The sequence below is a fragment of the Nelumbo lutea genome, chromosome 6 (genome assembly GCF_056320005.1).
Source record: "Nelumbo lutea isolate HS-2025 chromosome 6, American lotus-T2T, whole genome shotgun sequence".
Taxonomy (NCBI): Eukaryota; Viridiplantae; Streptophyta; class Magnoliopsida; order Proteales; family Nelumbonaceae; genus Nelumbo; species Nelumbo lutea.
Genome location: NC_142689.1, coordinates 19,885,807 through 19,907,657, shown reverse-complemented (window position 1 = coordinate 19,907,657; position 21,851 = coordinate 19,885,807). Strand labels below are relative to the sequence as shown.

At 36.0% G+C, this 21,851-nt stretch overlaps 1 protein-coding gene and 1 pseudogene across 2 annotated transcripts in view; one reads left to right on the top strand and one right to left on the bottom strand.

Annotated features, from left to right (window-relative positions):
- Positions 1-11,527: 11,527 nt before the first annotated feature.
- On the bottom strand, positions 11,528-12,630 carry LOC148847779 (T-complex protein 1 subunit beta pseudogene; annotated as a pseudogene).
- An 822-nt stretch (positions 12,631-13,452) lies between these two features.
- The window catches only part of LOC148847778 (protein STICHEL-like 3), a 38,790-nt gene continuing 30,391 nt past the window's right edge, over positions 13,453-21,851 (top strand). For both annotated transcript variants that reach the window (XM_088948144.1, XM_088948145.1), the window contains exons 1-4: positions 13,453-13,662; positions 13,774-16,391; positions 17,662-17,881; positions 21,160-21,717. In XM_088948144.1, coding sequence (XP_088804270.1) covers positions 14,322-16,391; positions 17,662-17,881; positions 21,160-21,717 — 2,848 coding nt within the window. In that variant the 5' untranslated portion in view covers positions 13,453-13,662; positions 13,774-14,321. The remainder of the gene's footprint in view (positions 13,663-13,773; positions 16,392-17,661; positions 17,882-21,159; positions 21,718-21,851) is intronic.

Genomic DNA, 21,851 nt, shown 5'->3' with positions numbered 1-21,851 from the left:
TACATAGTGATGCAATTAAAACCCATTATCGATCTGCTTTCTTCAGACTTAGACCCTCCCCAGAGACTCCATGTGACAATTCATGAATGCAGAACTCTCCTTTCTGGTTTCATTTCCCCAATTCTCCTATATACATCACATTCTTGTGACATTCTTGTAACAGACTTCCTATAATTGCTCCATGTCCGTTACCTGATTTAATACTTCACACTTCCTAAGGTTTTGGTCTTTGAAAAGATGAATGAATTTGCCTTGGGTATCCAAAAAATAAAAAGGAGTGGGGACAAAACAGAGAGGCTCATTGACCATATCACAGGCACCCTATATATGACTCTATGGGTTTGACCTCATGCCTCTTATTTTTGTGTGATGTTGCCTTGGGTTTTGGAGGTTGCATTTGGAAAAAAATAGAAATCAGGTGTTTTACATCAATTGGGTTTTATTTTGAAAATTTGATGAACAATGAAGGGTAAATTTGATATTTCATTTTTTTCCTTTAGTGTTTATCGGCGTGTCAATTGTTAGAAAACTTAAGGGTATTTTAAGACAATACGTATCAATTTTGTGAACAATTGGGATAGTTTAAGAGATTTATCCTAATTTTTAATTTTTTAATTTTTATCAATAAAATAATAAATTTTAATGTTAATTCTAGCACAAGTCCGACAATTCTCCTTCTCAACTCTTTTTTTATTATTTAAATATTAAACTTTTAATATTTTTATCAATAAAATAATATTTTTTTATTTTTTAAATATTTAAAATAATATTTTTTAATTATTTGAAAAATGAAATTGTTGTATATACATTGATGCCTTTTTTTTTCAATTTATTTATCATATAAAATGTAAAAATTAAACATTTATTATTGATTGTATAGATCTCCCATAAAATGCATATGAGATGCATAGAATCAAAAAGTGTGGTGTACAGAGTACCACCATGGGTGTGGACAGATCTGTGTTCTGCACAGTCTATCCACATTTCAAAAAAATTGTAGACTCTGGTGTGGTATGGATTTATCCCTGCCACAGGGTGTGGTGTGGACCAGTCCACACCCACCAATTTCTCATCTCATCCACACTGCAGAACAGATGACTCTAAGCTATTTATGCATTTTATTTGGAATTTTCTAATATCTTTTACACAATTATTTTTCCAAATCGTACCGTATACAATTAATAATCAATGCCACGAAAATTGTAATATTATTATAAATCACAATAAAATGTTGAATTGAAATGAATTGTTAATTATAACTTTTTTTACTAAATTTCAAAAAAATTAAGATACTTGTACTAAAGACTTCGGCCATAGTCTCTTTTTAAACTATATGTGATGGAAATTAAACCCAACATAGTTTTATCCAAGTAAATCTTATTAAGTAAAAAATATATATATTGAAAAGTCAAAAGAGTCATGACTCATGAATCAAATCCTGAGATTCAAGCATATGATTTGAATTAAAAACTTTTGAGTTCATAATTCAAATTGCAAATATTATTGTAAACGTAGGATTTTGACAAATGTATAGAAAAGACAGAGATATGATCATAATTCAAGCTGATTTTTGGCCCAATTATTGCATAAAGGGGTCCATCCAAATATTCTAAATATGAAACACATGGCCTGTCAAGGGGCTCTCATATGGTTTGAGAGCATCCACAGAGCCAAAGTTTTTACCTTCTATAGCACAGGCTCTATTGATAAACTACAAACAAAAACAAAAGGATTTAAGGCATTCTGATGGTTCATTTAATTTGTTGCTTCCTAGTAATGTAAGGTGGGGAACCATACTAATCACTTACTTCCCACTTGGTTTCTAGTATCATACAACCACTGGGATTTGAGTCCTGTAATTGTGCCTGAACCCATCAAAGTACCTAATGAACCAGCCCTTCTATTCCAGAATCTAGACCTGAAAAAGGAGCACCTCCCATTAGCTTTTTGGACTTGGGTTCATTCTTTGTGCTTCATCTACTTTTGGGTGGTGTGGTCCACTCATTGTGACCATGATTCTAACAGTTTGTAAGCTTGTCACAAGCATTACCTGAGCATTGGGTCCCTGGTTTGAAGGGCCACTAATTATTTCTAATATCTTGGGCATATTTTGTCTTTTTTTCCTCCATCTCATCTGTCCTTACAAAATTTTCCAATTACTTGTCTCCCACTCAATAATTTTGACTTCAGATCTCCCTGTCCTTGATGGAGTTGATGAAATGCATGTTTACAACTCATCCACCAAGTTGAAATTGGAGTCTACAAATCTGCTTGCTTAAATCAAGGGGCGTTTAGAACTTAGAAGTCTGGTTTGATTTGTGAGAGGTTGAATTGATTTGAGACCAACCAAGGGTGGGTTAATTGGATTTTGATTGATATGCCATTCTTAAAAACCAGGATTAACCAACAGGTAGATGTTTTAAAATCCGATTCAGAATCAGAATCGCTTTGGCCACTGGTTTTTTAAAGAGTGGTTAGACCGTCATGTTTGAATGAATGATTTGTTTTGATTTAAAAAAAAAAATCACAAACTATTATTCAGATCGACGATTCAACTGCTTGGGTTAATAGGTTATTGATTAAGTCAACGGCTTTTACCCAAAAACAATTTTAGAGTGAAACAGAATCAGTTACCTAGACCGTATCCGGATCAACTGGCCCGGTCCGGTTTTCAAAACCATGAGAGTTACTACATTAATTTTGTTTCACCGTTACTTTTTATTTAATGCCATATCCATTCTTAAATTATAGGTATTTTGCTAATTTCTTATTAAGTTATTTAAAAAACAAGAAAATGATCAATTTAGTCAACAATCTATCCAAAAAGTGAACCCTTCACCTGTCTAATCCGTTCAACTGATAATTGGATTCTTTCGTTTTTTTATTTTTTGAAATCTTTATAATAATATCACATGTTGATCCATTGACTGAGACGATTTAACCACAGACTCCTAACCCCACTATTCTTTTTATCAAAAAAAAAAAAAACCACTATCATATATCAAAAAAATTTTGGGCCTTCCATAAAACCCTTCTAGGGTTGCCTTTGTTCTGATACAAAGAGCCTGAAAAAATAATGTTTGCCACAGAAGGGGTCAAAAATAAAACAGAAGAATCCTTTCAAATATACTAGCTAAAATATTTCAATGATTTTTTTTTTTTTTTGAGTTTCTTTTCTACCACAACAAACAGTGCCGTATACATCAAAACAAATGGAATCCAAAGTAAATGATCTCATTTTAGGTGATTCCCAGACTCCAGAGGCCCCCAATGGTCAACAACAGTTGGTGCCCATTTGGTAGGGTCTTTAGGCAACGGCTTCTGACTTTACAAGGTGGGCCCTGAATGAAATGCCTAGAAATTTCGTTCTATAACAAGAATCCGAAAATCCAAAAAATGCTTTAATTGAGCTACTCATTCAACCTTTTGGTGAAGTTAGTTTCAGTATTAATTTCAATGTATGAGGCATTACAAAGACCATTTAAGAGCCCTGACTCCAGAGTTATTCAGTCCTGCCTTGTACTAATACAAAATATGCATGAGAATGTAAATGAGTGGAGTGCAAACTCATTCATTTTTTACTTCAAGGCTTTATTTTACTGCGTCTGAGCTGCAAGCAAACGGAACAAGAAAAAACCTAATTAAATAAATCAGAATTTGTACTCAACTTATTCGTACTCTTATACCAATGCAAATGAAATTGCGCTGCAATCAAGCCCTATTGTCAGAATCTCCCATACAATAAATGACAAACAACAGACATGACGCTGTAGGGGTGTTCATTACTCAACCAAAGCATTCACATCAAATCGTCACAAAACCAAGTTTAAAAACGATTGATTCAACCAAAATCATGGTGTTGCAGTTACAATAACAGAAATAGGACCAGAACACAGTGTGTTTGATATTGATTGATTTGTTTGTAAATGTACATGCACTAGTGAGTTGGCAGAACCAGTGAGGAGGACTGCAATCTGGTTTTGACAATTTGTCACCTATGTAACAGACAAACATCTCCTTCCTTCTGCTGAGGAAACCACTTCAATGTTTATTGTTCAAAAATTAAATAGGGATCACAGTTTGACCTGTTCATGGCAGATGGATTGGACTGGAATTTTGAGGATCTATTTTATAAATTCTCAAATTCAAACCTTTTGAGGGGCATTGCCTGGTGAAATGATGAAATTAAAAATTGTTGACAAGTGTGAAAATGTGGGATTCAATTTTGGGTTGTAAGTGTAAAAATGTCGAAGGTTTAATGACAAATGGGTGGGGTGGGTTGGATAATGACATTTCGCTTTTCTGAATTGTGTAGAAGAACAGAACTTGGCAGCTTGCAACTTTAATATTTCATTTCTGTGGCTTTCTACATGGTTGAGGGCCATTTGATAGTGGCTAACTTGCTGAATTCAACGGCTTATTGTTTTGTATTTTAAGCTCAGTTTAGAAAGAATATAAATACAAATATGTACACTATAAATATATAAAAATAATATAAAATACAAAGTTTCCACTCTACATATTTGTATTTGTATTTTTTCCAAACTAAGCCTTAATAGATAAAATAATCTATATCTATATTATTATTATTAAAAGTATGAATATGAGCATGTGAAACTAAACTGTTCCTCTGTCTTGGTAGTGGCTAAGCAATTTAACCATTCAGGTCAAATGGATAAACTTAAGCTGTCATAGTTAAATAATAATCTTTTAAAATAGAAGTAAATATATAAAATTTAAAAAATTTAAAAAATTTGAGCAAATATTTAATATTTCATATTAATCACATTAAAGAAAAATAAATGTGATAAATAACAATCTTTTTTATTGATGACAGAAATAAAATACAAATTACAAAATTTATAACTGGTTGAAAAATAAAATTATTTTCCTATTTTGTGACATTTGGGTCGAATGTGTCAACCCTTAATGTAATATAATTAAATAATAAATATTAAAAAGATAAAAATATAGAAATTTATAGAAAACATTTGGATATATTTATGATATTATATATTCATCATATTAAACAAAAATAAGTGTGATAAATAAGAATTAGTTTTATACATGTAGAGATATAAAAAAAAAATTAAAAAATGTAGAAAATTTTGGACACATATTACTACCATTATCATCACCATCTAAAATTGTCATATGCAAATCACGTATACATTTGCTAGTTAAATAATTAAATATTCAAGAGTTTTCTACCCAACTTGAGCTTTAAGTTCAGCCATTAAGGAACCCACAACCTCCTTGAAATCTTATTTGTTGAAACACAAAGGTTTAGTTTAGAAATAGTACAAATACAAATATATAGGGTGCAAAACCTTGTATACTGTATTTTTAAACCTTATATTTGCATTGTACATATTTTTATTTGTACTATTCCCAACCTGAGCCAAAAAAATAAGCTTTTGAGTTCAACCACTTCAGCGGTTCTCAAATGGTCCCTAAACCTTGAATAAGGGGAAATAGGACACATAGATGGGTCTAAGGATGTATAATTTTTCCGGTGGTCCTGGTCCGTATTCCTAGCATTTGGATTAGCACCCACTGTCCAATGGATCCTACATAGTGGATTACTTAGACCCAATTCAACATGCAAAGAAGACTTCAACCATCGCAACTTCATTATTTTTATTTGAGTAGTGGGAAAAGTTTTTTCTTTGGGGCGGTTCGTTTTTGGGATTTTGAGAGGGGGAAAAGTTGGTCAATGAAGCTGATTAGGAAATTTATGTTCTTTTTTTTAAATTTATGTAGAGATTAGGAAAAGTTTATTTTTCTAGGTATCACTTACTCGGATAAATGATACGCATCTCATAATGATTTGATAACTATTTCTACTTTTCTAGCCATAGTAATTAGAATGTCAGTGTATCAGTTTAAGTGGTAAATATGCACTGATTCGAGCCTATTAGGTTAAGATCAGGTCAGCCATATTCAGGTTCAAAGATCAATGTTTTAAAAACCGGTCTGGAACTGGAAGTGCTTTGGCCATTGGTTTTTAGGTTAGTAGTTCAATCATCCGATTCAAACCAAGGTTTTTAAAACCGACCCGAAGAACAAACCGGTCAGGGGTCAGGTTCCCGGGTCGAATGATCAGCCCGTTCTAACAAACAAATTAAAAAATAAATAAATAATAAAAAATGGTCAAAACCATTGAACAGTTTGAATGGCTCAACCACCCGGGTCAGCAATTTGCTGACCAAATCAACATTTTTTGTAAAAAATCCAGTTTTGGGGAAAAACGGAATCGGTCACCTAACCGGTTCCCGGTTTTTTCAATCAGACCATCCGGTCCAGTCCAATTTTGAAAACCATAATTCAAACAGATGGTCTATTCCAATTTAAAAAATAAAAAATAATAATTAAAACAAACAAAATAGTCAAAACTGTTGTCTGAATCGAACGGATCAACTGTTTAGGTCAGTGGGTCGCTGATTAAATCAACAATTTTTGGCAAATTATCAGGTCAGGGGTGAACTGGAATAGATTGACTGGACGGTTTACAGGCTTAATGGTGATGTGTATATATATATATATTGATTGAGTATATAGGCATATTATATATAGAATGGAGCATGATGGATACGGTGATACCCACTTTATAGGGCCGGCTTGGATCAAGTTCAGATAGAGTTGCTTGGTTGGGTTTGGGTTGAGGCTGATCCATGCTGAGCCCATCCCTAGTTGTTAAAGAGTGCAATTTCTTTTTTTGGCAAAAGGATTTTTGTGCAAATTTGAATAGGCCTAATTGAAGCCCGAGACAATTTAAAAAAAAAATCTAACTCCGACCAACTCGAATGGCACCCTACCAAAAGGGTCAATACAAATTTGGGATTGGGTCCAACTGAAAACCATTAAAATGTTTGGTGGTCGACAAGGACAATTTCAATAAATTACTAAATAAGTACTTTTTAAATAAACTTGTCCTTAATGTTAGTTGTGGATATATAGAAGAAAACTTTTTCATTAAGCGCTGCCCCTGTTATTATATGTCGTTTCCTGTCTGTTACATGAATCCCGTTTCTTCATTCCGTTCTATTTAGTGTTATATTCATTGTTTGAACTTTGGGCCCTTTGAATCACCTGTCATTATTGAGATGTAATACCATTATCGCAAGATTCTATTTACAGTCAACTAGCATTGAGATATATCTATGATACCGTAGAAGCATGTTTGTCTCTAAAAAAGTAAGCTCTCTTTCACATCATTCTTATGGTCCACTATTTATTTATTGCATACAACTCATGTGGGCATTTTTGTCAATGCACTTGTAAAAAGGACAATAAATTAGGGGCACTTTGATCGATTTAAAGAGTTGGATGGTTCAATTTGGAGGCGACCATGGTCCAATGAATGGTTTTCAAAATCAGACTGGATCGGATGGTTGGACCGGAAAAACTGAGAACTGGTCAGGTGATTGGTTTCGGTTTTCCTCAAAACTGGAAATTTGCCCAAAATCGTTGATTTTGGTCAGTAAACTGTTGACCCAAGCAGTTAACCGTTCAAATGATTTTGACCATTTTTTATTTTTTATAATTTTTTGTCAGAATGGTCCGGACCATTCGACCTAGTAACTGAACCCCTGACTGGTTCGATCTCCAAGTCGTTTTTAAAAACCATGGTCCAATGTATTGATATGTACATTGGTTTTCAGGGTCACCGAAATGCACCTAGTAACCGGACCCCTGACCGGTTCGGTCTCCAAGTTGTTTTTAAAAACCATGGTCCAATGTATTGATATGTACATTGGTTTTCAGGGTCACCGAAATGCTATATATTAAGAGGGTGTTTAGCACGTTGCACTTTACATCATTCTATTTCATAAGCATTTTCGATTCACAAGTATTTCATTTCTTTCTTTTTTTTTTTGTGTGTAAAAAAAATCGTTTGGTGGCAGGGATGTAAACGTGTTGGATCAAATTCGGATGGGGTATATTTGAATTTTATTTGATAATGTAAATTCTATACCTGATCTAATTGATCTCACAAAGATCAATTTGAATTCGAATTTGTTAAAGATGTCTGATATTTAAGCCTGATTTGATCTGATTTAATTATCCATAGGTTGTGAAATTTAACAAATTATTAACATGAAAAACAATATATATATATATAATAAAAGAAGGGATTCAAATTTGATCCATTTTTTTAAATAAAACTTATTTTTCAATCCAATCCAATCCAATTGAAAAATCCAACAGAGAATATCCGAATCTAACAAATTAGGATCATATTCAAACTCAAATCAAATAATGGTTTGGTCCATTTACATCCCTACTTGGTGGATATACAGAATGATTAGACATTTAAAATGTTTTGAGTTATTATTATTATTATAATATAATGATAATTATATAACATCTTAGAAAAGGTGTCAGTTTTTTCAAGGCAATTCAAGAATCATCAATTTTGATGGCTCAAGAAATGCCTGAATCCCGAAGCTAATTATTGTAATAATGTTTTTTTTTTTTCGAAAAAAAAAGGCATACCAAACATGATTTTTAGCATTTCCGTGTTTTTCTTAATGTGGCAAAACACTTATAAAATGCTAGGTGCCAAACAACACTAAATGGTTTAAGGAGTTTTTATACATCCAAGCACGAGGGTCACCGAAATTTTATATACTAAATGATAGGGGAATTTTATATGTTCAAACAATAGAAGCCCTTCTCACATATTTATGTCTGAAATAAGACTCAAAGCTAACGATATGCGATTTTTGTGTATTGTGAGCTTATAACCGTAGAGACAACTTTTTTTTTTTTTAACAAAAGAGTTTTACATCGGAAGTGTCAATTTTAGGAAGGGTTTAACTATGATATAGAAAATATATAATATCTGAAAATTTTCTAATCAGTTAATTAGAATTATAAACGTAATAATCAATTAGGTGTTATTTATCAAAATTCATGAATGAATTTTAATTAATCAAAATTCTTCCTATATTACATCTTTTCCACATCATAGATTTTCCCTTTTAAGAATATAAAGTAAACACCTCTCTCTCATGGCAATTGAACTTGTCCACGTAACCCTGATTTTATGAGGCAAGTTTGAGGTTTTAAGACTGACAGCACCTCAAGGGGTGTTCTCTTTCATATCCTTCTTTGTTTAAAAAATTAATTACAAATTAAGGGATATGAGCAATAATACTAAGGTGGGGGTCATAATGGTGTAGGCAAAGAAGTCAGATTGGATACATGGAAAAAACCCAGTGGGCCCCCATTAAATGCATGATTTGATAGACATCTGGCTATTGCCATTCTATGTGGATACAAGCATCCATGTTCTTTTTGTTGGGTTTATGCATTCTTTTTTCAAGTCTGCATGTGTGGACTGTTAAAATGATTCAAGTCAATCAGGCCTCCCATCTAGACCCAATAGGGTGATGACCACTGCCCACTTTTTCAATGCCCATTTGGAGAAAAAGGTTATAATTTAATAACTTACTTAGAACATAGATCTCTTTGATTATTGGGCTGAAACTTACCTTCTTTTGAAATATTACTAGATTCAAAGCCAGGAGATCGACTTACATCAATCTTGGGAATAATCTGGTGCATGTATTTTGTCATTTATGGAGAGATATTCCCAATGGAGGGTTGAATATACTGTGAGGTTGATATGAAGAGGGTTGATGTATTGTGAGGTTGATATGAAAACCCTTAGTGAGGAGTAAATCTGGATTCTAGAACAAGAGTAATTTGGGAGAGAATATAATACTGGTTTGGGAGGGCTGAGCTGAAAATTCAACTAAATTGGTTCGACTGGTTTGAAGTGTTTTGAATAAGTTATTCAATGAGATTAAAGCAGACAGCCCTTCAAATGATGGACTGACAGCTGATTTGGGCTCTCTAAATTTTTTCAACAATCATAGCTTCTAGGTTGTTTATGTAAGCCCACTTTAGAAAGCCAGAAGCTGATGATGCACTTCAGCACTCCCAAATGGGCACATAGAAATTGAGCCTTTCCCATAGAAACCACATTTGCTACTAGCGTTGTGTTGAAACAACTAAATCAAAACCTTTGATGTGTTGTTGTGGCTCCACCTTGAATTAGATTAAGTGACTTCTTGGTGGGGCCACTGCAATACATATAAGGCCATGATTTTCAGTTTTAGCTTTGCGCTACAACAGTGTTATAGCAAAAGGGAACTCCTTCACATCTATCCATTTATATGGTAAGACTTTTATTTGCAGTGCAAATTTCATTTACAATGGTGTAATTGTGTGAGAGTGCAAAAATGCTTAATGCAAATTTTAATTTACTTTGGTTTCCAATTTGACTTTGTCCTATTTGCTTGTGACAAGTAAAATGGTGTTATTCCCACTTTATATACAGAGTGGAGGTAAGGGGAGTATTATTTTCTTAGAGTGAGGTAAAGAGCAAAATGATGTGGTCACTACTTTATATAAGAGAGAAATGAAGAGGAAGGTGATGCAAACTTTTCATCAGTTTTTGGCATGAAAATTTTGCACCTCTAATGAATTTAAACGAGACAAAAATACAAATTTTATATCATAATAGGAGTTAAGTCATAGTTTCGGACAATCAGATGCAAAACTGAACCGGATACAAAATTTGCATTGAGTTCAGATTTGCACTGCAAATAGACCAAGCCTAATGAGCTAATCGTTTTCCCTATAGAAAGATAATTACTAAAAAGAAGGGCAAAGCAAAAGAAGGTATAAAAGAATGTGAATCCAGATATACCCTTGAAAATAGCTCAGTCCAACAACCCACTCGAAAGTCGAAACTTGATGACTTGAGTGCAGTTGGAATCTTGCCCTTGTCCAGATTCAAAAAGCGCTACTAGTCTACATTGAAGGTTCCCATTCAAACCAAGCAATTGAACCTAGGCCCACCACCACGCGGGCCCACTCCGGCCCACACTCACGGTTAGATGGGATCGTAATCGTTATTCTGATTTTTCATTCAAAATCGCGGTGAAAACACATCCCAAACATCAGCTCAGAAAGTTGATTTTTCTATCATCAGACATAATTCGTGGGCTGAAAGCGCACGTGAGTGTGACATTTATTGGGCCTTCTTTATGTTGTAAGCGGAGTAGGAGACAGTAGAGTGGACACCCATTTCTTAATTCAGCGCCCAACAATTATTACGCACTCTCTCGCGCCCTCACCGTCCACATTTCCTTCAATTATGTGGACCCGATTGAGCCCCCATGGGCCGGGCCCATATCAACACCTAAACTAAACTCCCACCCCTGAGAACACAACCAACGGAACGGACGACCGACGACTCATTTCAATTTGGGTAAATTATAAAGACCCCCACTGTATTATAGGGTTTGTGACAAAGACCTCTTGTACTTTGTTTTGCAACAAATGTCCCCTTGTACTTTGATGGTGAGATAAAGACCCCCTTTGACCGTTAAGTCAGATAACGGAATGCACTAAATTACCAAAATACCTCACTAAACTTTTTCTATTTTCTTTTTTTGCCCCTTTTCTCTTAAAACCTATTTAACCTATTATTTTCCCCTCCCTCACCATCCTATCTCATTCTTTCTCTATCCCAATTCTCCGAATTTCTATTTTCTCTTTTCTGTGGGGCACAAGTGGTGATTTCATCAACTCTGAGTATCATCTCTACAACTTCAGTTGCAGAAAGTAGCACAGCCTGTTTGACTTTGAATGACTCTGAGATTCCAAGTTTCCCCATGTCTCCTACTGCCCCTGAGAGGATGTCGATTCCAACAGTACACCCCTCCTTGTGATGCTCTACACGAAGCTAAGAAATCAATTCCACACTGTCCAAACCTGCATTATTTGCAATAGTTGTAGGGATGGCCTGTTAAGGTCCATGAGAATGCCTCAATTTCATGAGACTTCTTTCCTAGAGTCCTGCGGGCCGATTCATCAACTTCCTTTGCCATCACCATCCCAGGTGCCACACTCCTCCAAGTAAAACTGTGTTGTCAACAACAATTTGAGAGAGTACGCACAAGGCATCATGTAGAGACCTTTCAGCCTCATCAAGCACATGAAAACTAACACCTCTTAGTACTATGGCGCAAGTTTGACCCATTTCAACCCCAAAGAAGTGAATTAATTTGTCTTCACCAATTTCACCACCAATTACTAGAGCAAGACGCTCAATTCCATCAAAATCAGCATGCTCAATCGCCAAAATTCCCACATATGCAAATAGTTCCTCAGGGAAATTGTAAATTAACCGTCTATTCACAAATCAATTGATCCCATACGCTATAATCTTTTGCACTTTCTCTTTCATATTCTCTTTTTCTGCCCCTTCAATTTGTGCAACCCGTGACATAGAATCAACACAAACACATGGCCCATAGATCTTTACTTTGTTAGTATCCATTGCAATGTTTGCTACCAAAATCTTAGCAATTTCTATGCGCTTTGATTGAAGGCATTATTTATGACTACAATTTTAACATGTTAGAAATGGAAAGTTATTGGGCAGCTCCAATTTATGGTGAGAAGGGAGAGTATATGGGTTGAATGGGGTTGGGGGTAAATAGGGGTCAGGGGGAGGGCCAAAAGATCCACGAATTCATGCCAAGTGGCGAGGAAGGGACCCCAGAGGCCCTAAAATGCGCCGCATGCAACTGTCATAGGAACTTCCATCGGAAAGAGATGAAGGGGGAGTCCCAATCGGGGGCGAATTGTTATTACTACCATAACAAGAACCACGATGGTGGTAGAAGTAGAACCTCACCTCCCCAACCCCTACTACCTCCTCCACCTCTTCAACAACACAAAAAAATCCAACTAGGGTTACCTATTAGTTCATCACCAGGATCAATTCCTCCTACAATGATGGCCTTCGGAGGTGATGGTGGAATAGGTGGCAGAGCAACTGAGTAGTCAAGCAAGGATCTCAATGCATACTAGTCTAATGCACCTAGGGGAGCAACATAGCTTCCACAACCATTGTCTCTATCAAAGAAGAAAGATAGGGTGTTGGAGAGGAATGAAAAATAGTTACTCTCTCTCTCCATCTGCAAGGAATAGAAGACAGAGGAAATCAGGAAGAAGAAAGGAGATGAGAGAAAGGGGAAGGGGAAGAAGAGAGATCGGGAGAGAGAGAAAGAGGACTTTGGAAGTCCGTCGCCGCTACAACAGCTACTGTTTGTATGTCCTGAGGTCAAAGAAGATAAATAGTGTTTTTCTTTGAATAGGTATTACAAGGGTAGTATGGGAATTAAAAAATCTTGTAACGGTGGATTTTAACGAAAGGTTAACGGAAGGGGATCTTTGTCTCACGATCAAATTACAAGGGGTATTTATCGTAAAGCAAAGTACAGGGGGTCTTTGTCACAGACCCTATAATACAGGGGGTCTTTGTAATTTACCCTTTCAATTTTTTTTCCCTCTTCTCGTGAAACGAAAAACATTTTTCTTTTCGGACATGGAAAATATATAAAGCAGGGCCTCATTTTTCGATTCATTCGAGCTGAAACCGCTAAGCTGTGTCTGTCAGACTCAGGTCAGGTCCAGACCAGAGCGCTCTCTCTCTCTCTCTCTCTCTCTCTCTCTCTCTATTTAGGTCTCTATCATTTGCTTGGAAGAAATCGTCGTGAACTGCATGTGAGCTTGCAGAAAGATCTTGCCAAAAAAGCATGAAGAATCGAAATGGATTCAATGCTTTCGCTTCGGGTAAGTTTCAGTGTCTTTTCTGCTTCTTTTTCTGTATTTACGTTGATTACGATGTTTTTCGGTTTGGTTGAATTCCAACCTCTGCGTTTCCTCTTCTCTTCCAATCTGCAGAGTTGGTGAAGTTTTGGTGAGAATGGAAAACGAGAGTTGATGACTGAGTGAGACAGAGCGAGAGGTTCGGGTTGTTGCAGAGATCTGAAAAGCCAGTTCTTTGTACTTGTTTTGCTCTTCAGTCCGCTTCCTGAACGAGGTGGCTGTGAGGATCTTTGTTTTTTTAGTCGAGTTTGGGGTGATGACTCTCATTGGAGGGTTAATGCTCGGCTAGTGTTTCATATCCTCGGTTTCAGTTGTCTGACATTCAGTATGAGTTAATTCAGAACCTTCAAGCTTAAACTTATGGTTACTGTTAAGTTCGGTTGTGAGTTTGTCTGACAGGAACTCCAATTGATCGAATGTATGTTTGGAGTTGGAACTCAGAGTAGTATTGGCGAAAATATCACAATTGGGATGGGGTGAACATCGCCAGATATGTTCGTAGTATTAGGATTTAAAAAGGATTACAATTACAGTTCTTTCGAAACCAAACATGCTTGGTTTTTCTTTTCTTTATTCTGTTGATTCACCTCATTCTCTTCTTTGGAATCAGTTTGCTTCTGATCATGACCAGGGCAGTTCGTAGTAGATTTCTCAAAGATGAGAATGGTGCTATTAGTGATCACCTCCGCAATCACATCCATTTGACAAATTGCATCCATCTGAAGAACCATATGCACAGGCAGAGCCCCATACTGGCCGAAAGGTCACTTATGAGGGATCTTATTGTTCTTCAGAGGTCGAGGTCCCTCAGGGATCCTTCCACTAGTCCTCCCTCATGGCATTCTCCTTCCATAATTGATTCGTCATCTAAGAAACTTGAAAAGGATGCTGGTTTGCGTGAAGGAAGGAGGTCTGTAGGTATTGAGCGCCAGAGGGAAGGTAGTAGGTTGTCAGGAAGTTCACCACATAATGCAAGCGTAGCAACATCAAAAGTTGCTGCTGCTGAATTAGCCAGGGAAGATGATGAGGGAGCAGCTGCTAGTGATCGCAGTAGTATGCGTAGAGCCAGAGATCCCAGAAGGATTAAGGGAGAGCAATCTAGTCGGAGAAATTGGAGAAGTGACATTTCAGTTGGCACTGAGGAGCCTCTACAAGATGGTCACGATCTGGTTGATGACTTTGTTTCAGGGAAGGCAGAAATGAAAAATAGAAAGAGTTCACTGAAGGTAAAACGTAGTCAAGATGGTCTCCTTAAGACTCTATCAGAACAGCTGAATGAACTTCCTCTCAATAGTAACAATGTAGAATTGTCTCACATCCATCATTGTGGAAAACATACAAATTGGGAAAAATTCAGTGAGGAGCCAGAAGCAGGCACTTACAGCTACTGTAACGGATTGAACAGAGTTAAAAAGTGCAAGTTTCGTGGTGCAAGAAGAACCCGAGCTACTATTCGCTCTAGAGAGATTGGAGCACAAAATGAATTATCCGTGGCTTCTAATTCATTAGCCCAAGGTTCAAGACAACCCAAGTTTCATGCAGAGGAAGTAGAGGAACAGGATGTCCAGCTAGAAGTTACACAGGCTCCAAGAAATGGGTGTGGGATTCCTTGGAACTGGTCAAGAATTCACCACAGAGGTAAAACATTCTTGGACATGGCTGGAAGAAGTTTATCTTGTGGGCTCTCTGACTCAATGGTAAGGAAAGGTGGCCCTGTTCCCCAAGGAAGAAATACTCCAGATATGCCTGTGGGATCTGATCACTCAAGTTCATCTGCTAAATCTGATGCCGAGGCACTACCTCTACTAGTTGAGCATTCAGGATCTCAAGAAAGTACTGAAAATGCAGCTTGGGTGCGTGATTATTCAGGAGAGCTAGGTATTTTTGCTGGCCATGGTTTGAGGCATGATGTAGACTCTGACCTCGCTTCTGAAGCTAGATCTGGTAGTCGGCACAAGTCTAAAGGACACCAGCATGCTAGACATCAAAGTCTGACACAGAAATACATGCCAAGAACCTTCAAAGATCTGGTGGGACAGAACTTGGTAACTCAGGCTCTTTCAAATGCTGTCATAAAGAGAAAAGTTGGCTTGCTTTATGTGTTCTACGGTCCTCATGGTACTGGAAAATCTTCATGTGCTCGCATTTTTTCCAGAGCTTTAAATTGCCAATCTCCACAACATCCCAAGCCTTGTGGTATTTGCAGTTCATGCATTGCACATGATATGGGTAAAAATCGGAATGTCAGGGAAGTTGGTCCAGTCAGTAACTTTGACTTTGAGAGTATTGTGGATCTGCTTGAAAGTATGATGATATCCCAGCTATCCTCTCAGTATAGAGTGTTCATTTTTGATGATTGCGATAATTTGCCTCCTGATTCCTGGAGTGCTATTTCCAAGATCATTGATCGAGCACCCAGACGTGTGGTTTTTGCACTTGTTTGTACAAGTCTTGATCATTTGCCTCACATAATCCTGTCCAGGTGCCAGAAATTCTTTTTCCCAAAGTTGAAGGATGCAGATATTATCTATACTTTGCAGTGGATCGCCACAAAAGAAGATCTAGAAATTGATAAGGATGCACTAAAACTAATTGCGTCGCGATCAGATGGATCTCTGAGGGATGCTGAGATGACTCTTGAGCAACTGAGCTTGCTTGGGCAGAGAATCTCTGTTCCTTTGGTTCAGGAGCTTGTAAGTTTTCTTGATCTTTTAACCCACCTAAACCTTTTCTAGTATCATCTTTGGACTTTGTCTCGGATACAAACTACTACCTGCTTGTTATCTTTCTGGTTGTGTTTTACATTCATCATATTTATGTCATACCAAATAATTCCATTAGAATGTTTTATGTAGGTAAACTAATTTAATTCTTAGCCATCTGCAGTTTGCTGCATACTCTACATATATTTGGGCTTAGGATTATGATTTCTAAGGTTTCTGTTTATGTATCATTTTCATGTGATGTCCTCCTTTCTTTATGATTCCTTTATTTACATATTTTGTTTCAGTAGAGTCCTCCAACTTTACATGAGCATGTAAGACACTGCACAAAAAATAAAATAACAGAGGAAAACAAAAAAAAGTTCAAGAGAGAAAGTTATTTAGCTGTTGGAATCTTTGGTATAGAAACCTAGATTTAATAGGAATGCATTGAAAAGAAAGGAAGCAAATGGAGAAAATATTTGATAAATAATGCAATTTAGTTGGGATTTTCTATTCAATGGAACAAAGGAATAAAAAACAAAGGAGGAAAGAATTTTTTATACATGGGAAGTGAAGGATGAAATGAAAAACTTCCAAACCAACTCACACACAACTCTCTTTTTGTTTTTATTGAATTTATTTTTATTCTTCAAAAAAAATAAAAAACTTCCAAACTTCTATATGGTAGAAAATTTGACTGATGAAAAAGGATACCTACATTAAGCCTTTGGATTTCTTAAGGAATAATCTAATAATAAAGTGAACCTTTGATTTCTTCATCACCTTTCCATGGAGATAAATTATGGCCAAAACATGTAGAAGAATCACTTTAACATCATTCTAATATCTATCTCCACTTATTTGCACTTTAATCTCTTTCTCTCTCTCTCTCTCTCACACACACACACACACACTGTAAATTACGGAATTGCCATTACCATAAGAAAATTCATAATTCCTAAATGACTATGAAATTTTAAAAACAAAATAACTATGACCAGAAAAATTAAACTACTAGACCAGATACCTCTAGTGTCCCAAAATGCAAAAAATGCATAAAAGTCAGAAATTTTCAATTTTGACTCTTTGGCTCCTGCACCAAGTAGATTTTTACTAGCTAAACTATATAAAAGGAAAAGGATAACTACATAATGCAGTTCTTTGCATTGAGTGGGTCGTAATTGCCAGTTATGCTATGAATGATGAAGACAATGGAAATACTTACATACTGACATAAAATCTCAATGCACCTTCCCAGGTTGGGTTGATCTCTGATGAGAAATTGGTAGACCTACTTGATTTGGCATTATCTGCAGACACTGTGAATACTGTGAAGAATTTAAGAGAGATCATGGAATCTGGTGTGGATCCATTAGCATTGATGTCACAACTTGCTACAATAATAACTGACATTCTTGCAGGAAGCTATCTTTTCACCAAGGAAAGGCTAAGGAGAAAATTCTTCCGGCGGCAAACATGTGAGTCCAAGAAGTATTTTCTCTACTCTATCTTTATTGACCAGTGATAAACTTAATTAATTTATCCAAAGAATTATAGCCCAGAAACAGTATCAAGTTGATCTAAGTCTAACATCTCTTTTAAAACTACCTAGTTTCTTTTTACACGTATTTATGTTATTGACTATATAAAGCATTGTTTTTACGGAAAAAAAATAGAAATGATAATTAAATTTAATACCTTTCAAGGATGCATTCTTGTTTTCATTTTTTTCTTCTGTTGATGATAAGCTGCTTTATTGTATAATCCAGAATACTCAAATCAAGTCAGCCTGATCCCAACTATTTGCATGAATCCTTTCCTGCCATTGTGCTTTGTCAAGAACCACCTTTTCTATTAAATCAAAAGTTTTCAAATCACATTTTACCAAATTACAACTATTTAAGGTCATCTACACCAACTCACTACCCATTGGTGCAGTTGTTGGTCATCTTTTCACATGACTAAAATATCTTAGTCAACTCTCTCTCATCTTTCACTAATTGGAGCTACTTGTATGTTCTCTCCTTGGTTCACAATTTCAATGTCGATGGATGCTTCTCTATGTTTAATGGGGGAAATTTCATAAATTTCACTAAACTATTTGGAAAATCTAATGAAGTCATGTAATTACTAAAATATAGAAGTTTTTAATAAAACCTCATAGATTGTTAGAGGAAGGATAATTGCTATTTTATTTTATTTATTATTAATTTTCATCAGCAATACAGAAATGATCTCATTAATAAGAAGAAAGCATGGTTACAACAAGAGGTGGTGAAAAAAAGAAAGAACACAGCTTTAGAAAATTTGACCCAACCCAAGAATTACAATTGAGCCCAATACAGGTGAGTTCTTTGTACCCCTTGCTTATCTAGACCATCTGCCAAGCTGTTGGCAGTTCTTCTCACCCATTTAACTCAGATTGTCATATCCTTTGCAGCCATTTAAATTGCCTGAATTCATTCCTCAAATGCCATGTCACTCCCTCCCCCCTTTTCAGCCATTTCACAACAGTTTTTGAGTCACCCTCAATGATCAGTCTATCAATACGCAACTCTTTTGCCTTCTGAACCCCATTTACTGCAGGCAATAGTTCTGATCTTGCCACATCACCTTGTTCATCAGGTCCCGAGTATAAGGCTATGATATTTCCTTCTTCATCCCTAATGAACCCCCCTATGTCTGAGGGCCCTGGATTACCTGAACAACTCCCATCAAAATTCAGTTTCTTCTAGCCACCTATAGGGGGTGACCAGTTCTTAGCAGGATTCTGTTTTCTAGATGATGAGGCAGCAATAACACCCCAGGCCCTAAAAAAGTCTTCAACCTTAAAATCTGAAAACAGTTTCAGACTTTTTGCTCAGTGTGCCACTCTTAGAGTTATGATTTCTACCAAGGCTTCCTTGCTTCTTTCTTTTTCTTCAAATATTCTTGATTTTCTTTCCTCTCAAACTGTCCAGAGCATCACTGCTCTAGTACACCTCCTCAAGATCCTACCCCTCCTTTAAGTGCAGCTAAAGCCAGTAGAGCTAAACAATCCTTCCAATCAATTAACTTACACAGGATGCACCAGCTGGGGGACAAACACCAAGTCCCTTTGGTATTTTAGTCCTGTTGTTATGCCATTTTGACTTTGTGTCTTTTTGTAGCCAATCATCCAATCATAAAATTCCCATTTGCTCTTATTTTGGAAAAAAATTTAATGATTTTAAACAAATATCAGAAAGTTTCAATGATATTCTAAATTTTTTAAATCTTAGATATATGGTTTATCTATGGAATTCGAAATGTTGCCAATATATCTGCACGGTATTGGAGATATGGGGGAAAAAAGATTCTTGGAATATTTCATTTCACCCCTACTGAAATGTGGAGATATATGGGAGATCTTGCCAAATCTTGCCAATATTGTGAACCATGGTTCTCTCAGAGTCTGTCCTTTATAGTCTTGGCATTAATCCATCTTGACATGCTCATTCAGCTACACTTATTGTAGAAGAACAAAATGAGAAAAAAGGGAAAAAAAAGTGTAAACCCTAATACACTACTAAAAGCAGAGTACACCCTCCCCTCATACTCATAGGACCAAGCATGTCAAAAGGCCTGGAGCCAGCCCACATGTCCCACTTAAGTAGCAGCAAATTGTATGGGTGTTTTCCTCTGATTAAATTTTGGCTAAGGTAGTCTTGACAAGATTAAATTTTTTAGGGACCATTCTTCCAGACTTATTGTATGGGTGTTTTCCTCTGATAGAAAGGTTTTCCTCTTTTGGAGTTTGGTTCCCTAATTAATGAAGTTAATATTTCCAATAAAAATGCAGAACTGAACTTAGTATTTCCTGGTTCTTACATGTCAAACTTAGAATGGTATCAACCATCTGATGTCCGAAATGGAGTTTGGTCCTGTTGCATCTATCTCAGATTAGCAGTGTTGTTGCTTTGCATGACAGATCTTAGGATGAAATCTCATTGTCCCTCCACTTAACTAATAACTACTGTTGCAATTAAAACACACTTTGTACTTTAGTTCATTCCTTTTCATATACCAATAAAATTTAGCACAATGGTGCTGTTAATTGCTTTTATCATACCTCTTCTGTTAGACAAGGAGTGATAGGAGGTTTAGAGGGTCTTCTATTATGTTATTCATGAGAGAGATTTTCTCTTGGTTCTTAAGAGGCAGCGGATTTTCTTTTGGTAGCTACCATCAGGAGAAGAAGAGGAATATCATAGACCATTTGTGCTGGATAAATGGATTATATCTGGATTTTGTTGGTACTGTTGTAGTGATTGCCATGGATGTTTGGATTAACAATTCTCTGTTTGGTTTTCTATTTGGTTGTATATCCTTCTGGAGAAAAGGGTTATAATTTTGGCTATGAGGTATTTGGGGTTTTCATCTCATGGATGTCCTTGTTTAGTTGCTGCTTCCATTCCCTTAATAAATTTTATTAATTATAAAATCGAAACTGCTTAGTACTCTGGTGATCTATTATTTTTTCTTTTCGATTTTGATACTGTTAATATCTTTCTAGGTAATGCTCATATGGTCATATGTGTAGATGTGCAAAATTTTCAATATCTAAGTGACAAAGATGTTCTTGTTCCTTATCTACATGATTTTCCTTTTCTTTGCTATGTAACAACTATAACTTTATTGGTGCTCTTGAGTCCTGAATTTGTGAGGTCTCAGTATCATATCTATTTTTTCTGTTGTTTCCCCTTGTCTTGCTGACAGATAAAGGTGTTTATTTCAGTATCTAAAGAAGATATGGAGAAACTACGTCAAGCTCTAAAAACATTGTCCGAGGCTGAAAAACAACTCAGAATGTCCAATGACAAATTAACATGGCTAACAGCTGCATTGCTTCAACTTGCTCCCGATCAGCAGTATATGTTGCCTAGTTCTGCAGAAACTAGTTTTAACCATAGTCCATTGGTCCTACATAATAATGCTGGGAGAGATACAGCCAGGAATGGTAATATTGAAAATGCTGAGGTTCCTAACAGTGGGAGAGGCTTGTCTACAAATGTTAGGTTGGACAACCATGCTGGGAGCATTAATGATGTTATTTGCAACAATGGAAAGATTAATGGTTATAGTTCAGGTGGAAAGAAGTATATTGGCGGGACTTCTCAACGCACACCTGCATTGTCTACAGATCTAGCTAGGGCAACTGACCAGCACACTTCAGGGAAATGTCACGGTCAAATTGAAGAAATATGGTTGGCAGTGCTTGAAAAAATTCAAAATAATGCTCTAAAACAATTTATGTACCAAGAATCTAAACTAGTTTCAGTTAGTTTTGGTGCAGGTAATCTATTATTTGCCTGCCCATGTATATGGATTATTATCATTGATTCCTGTTTAATTTCATATGTTGATATATAACATTTAGAAGTACCTGATTTTAAACTACCTTTTTGTTTCAATTATTATGATCATCTT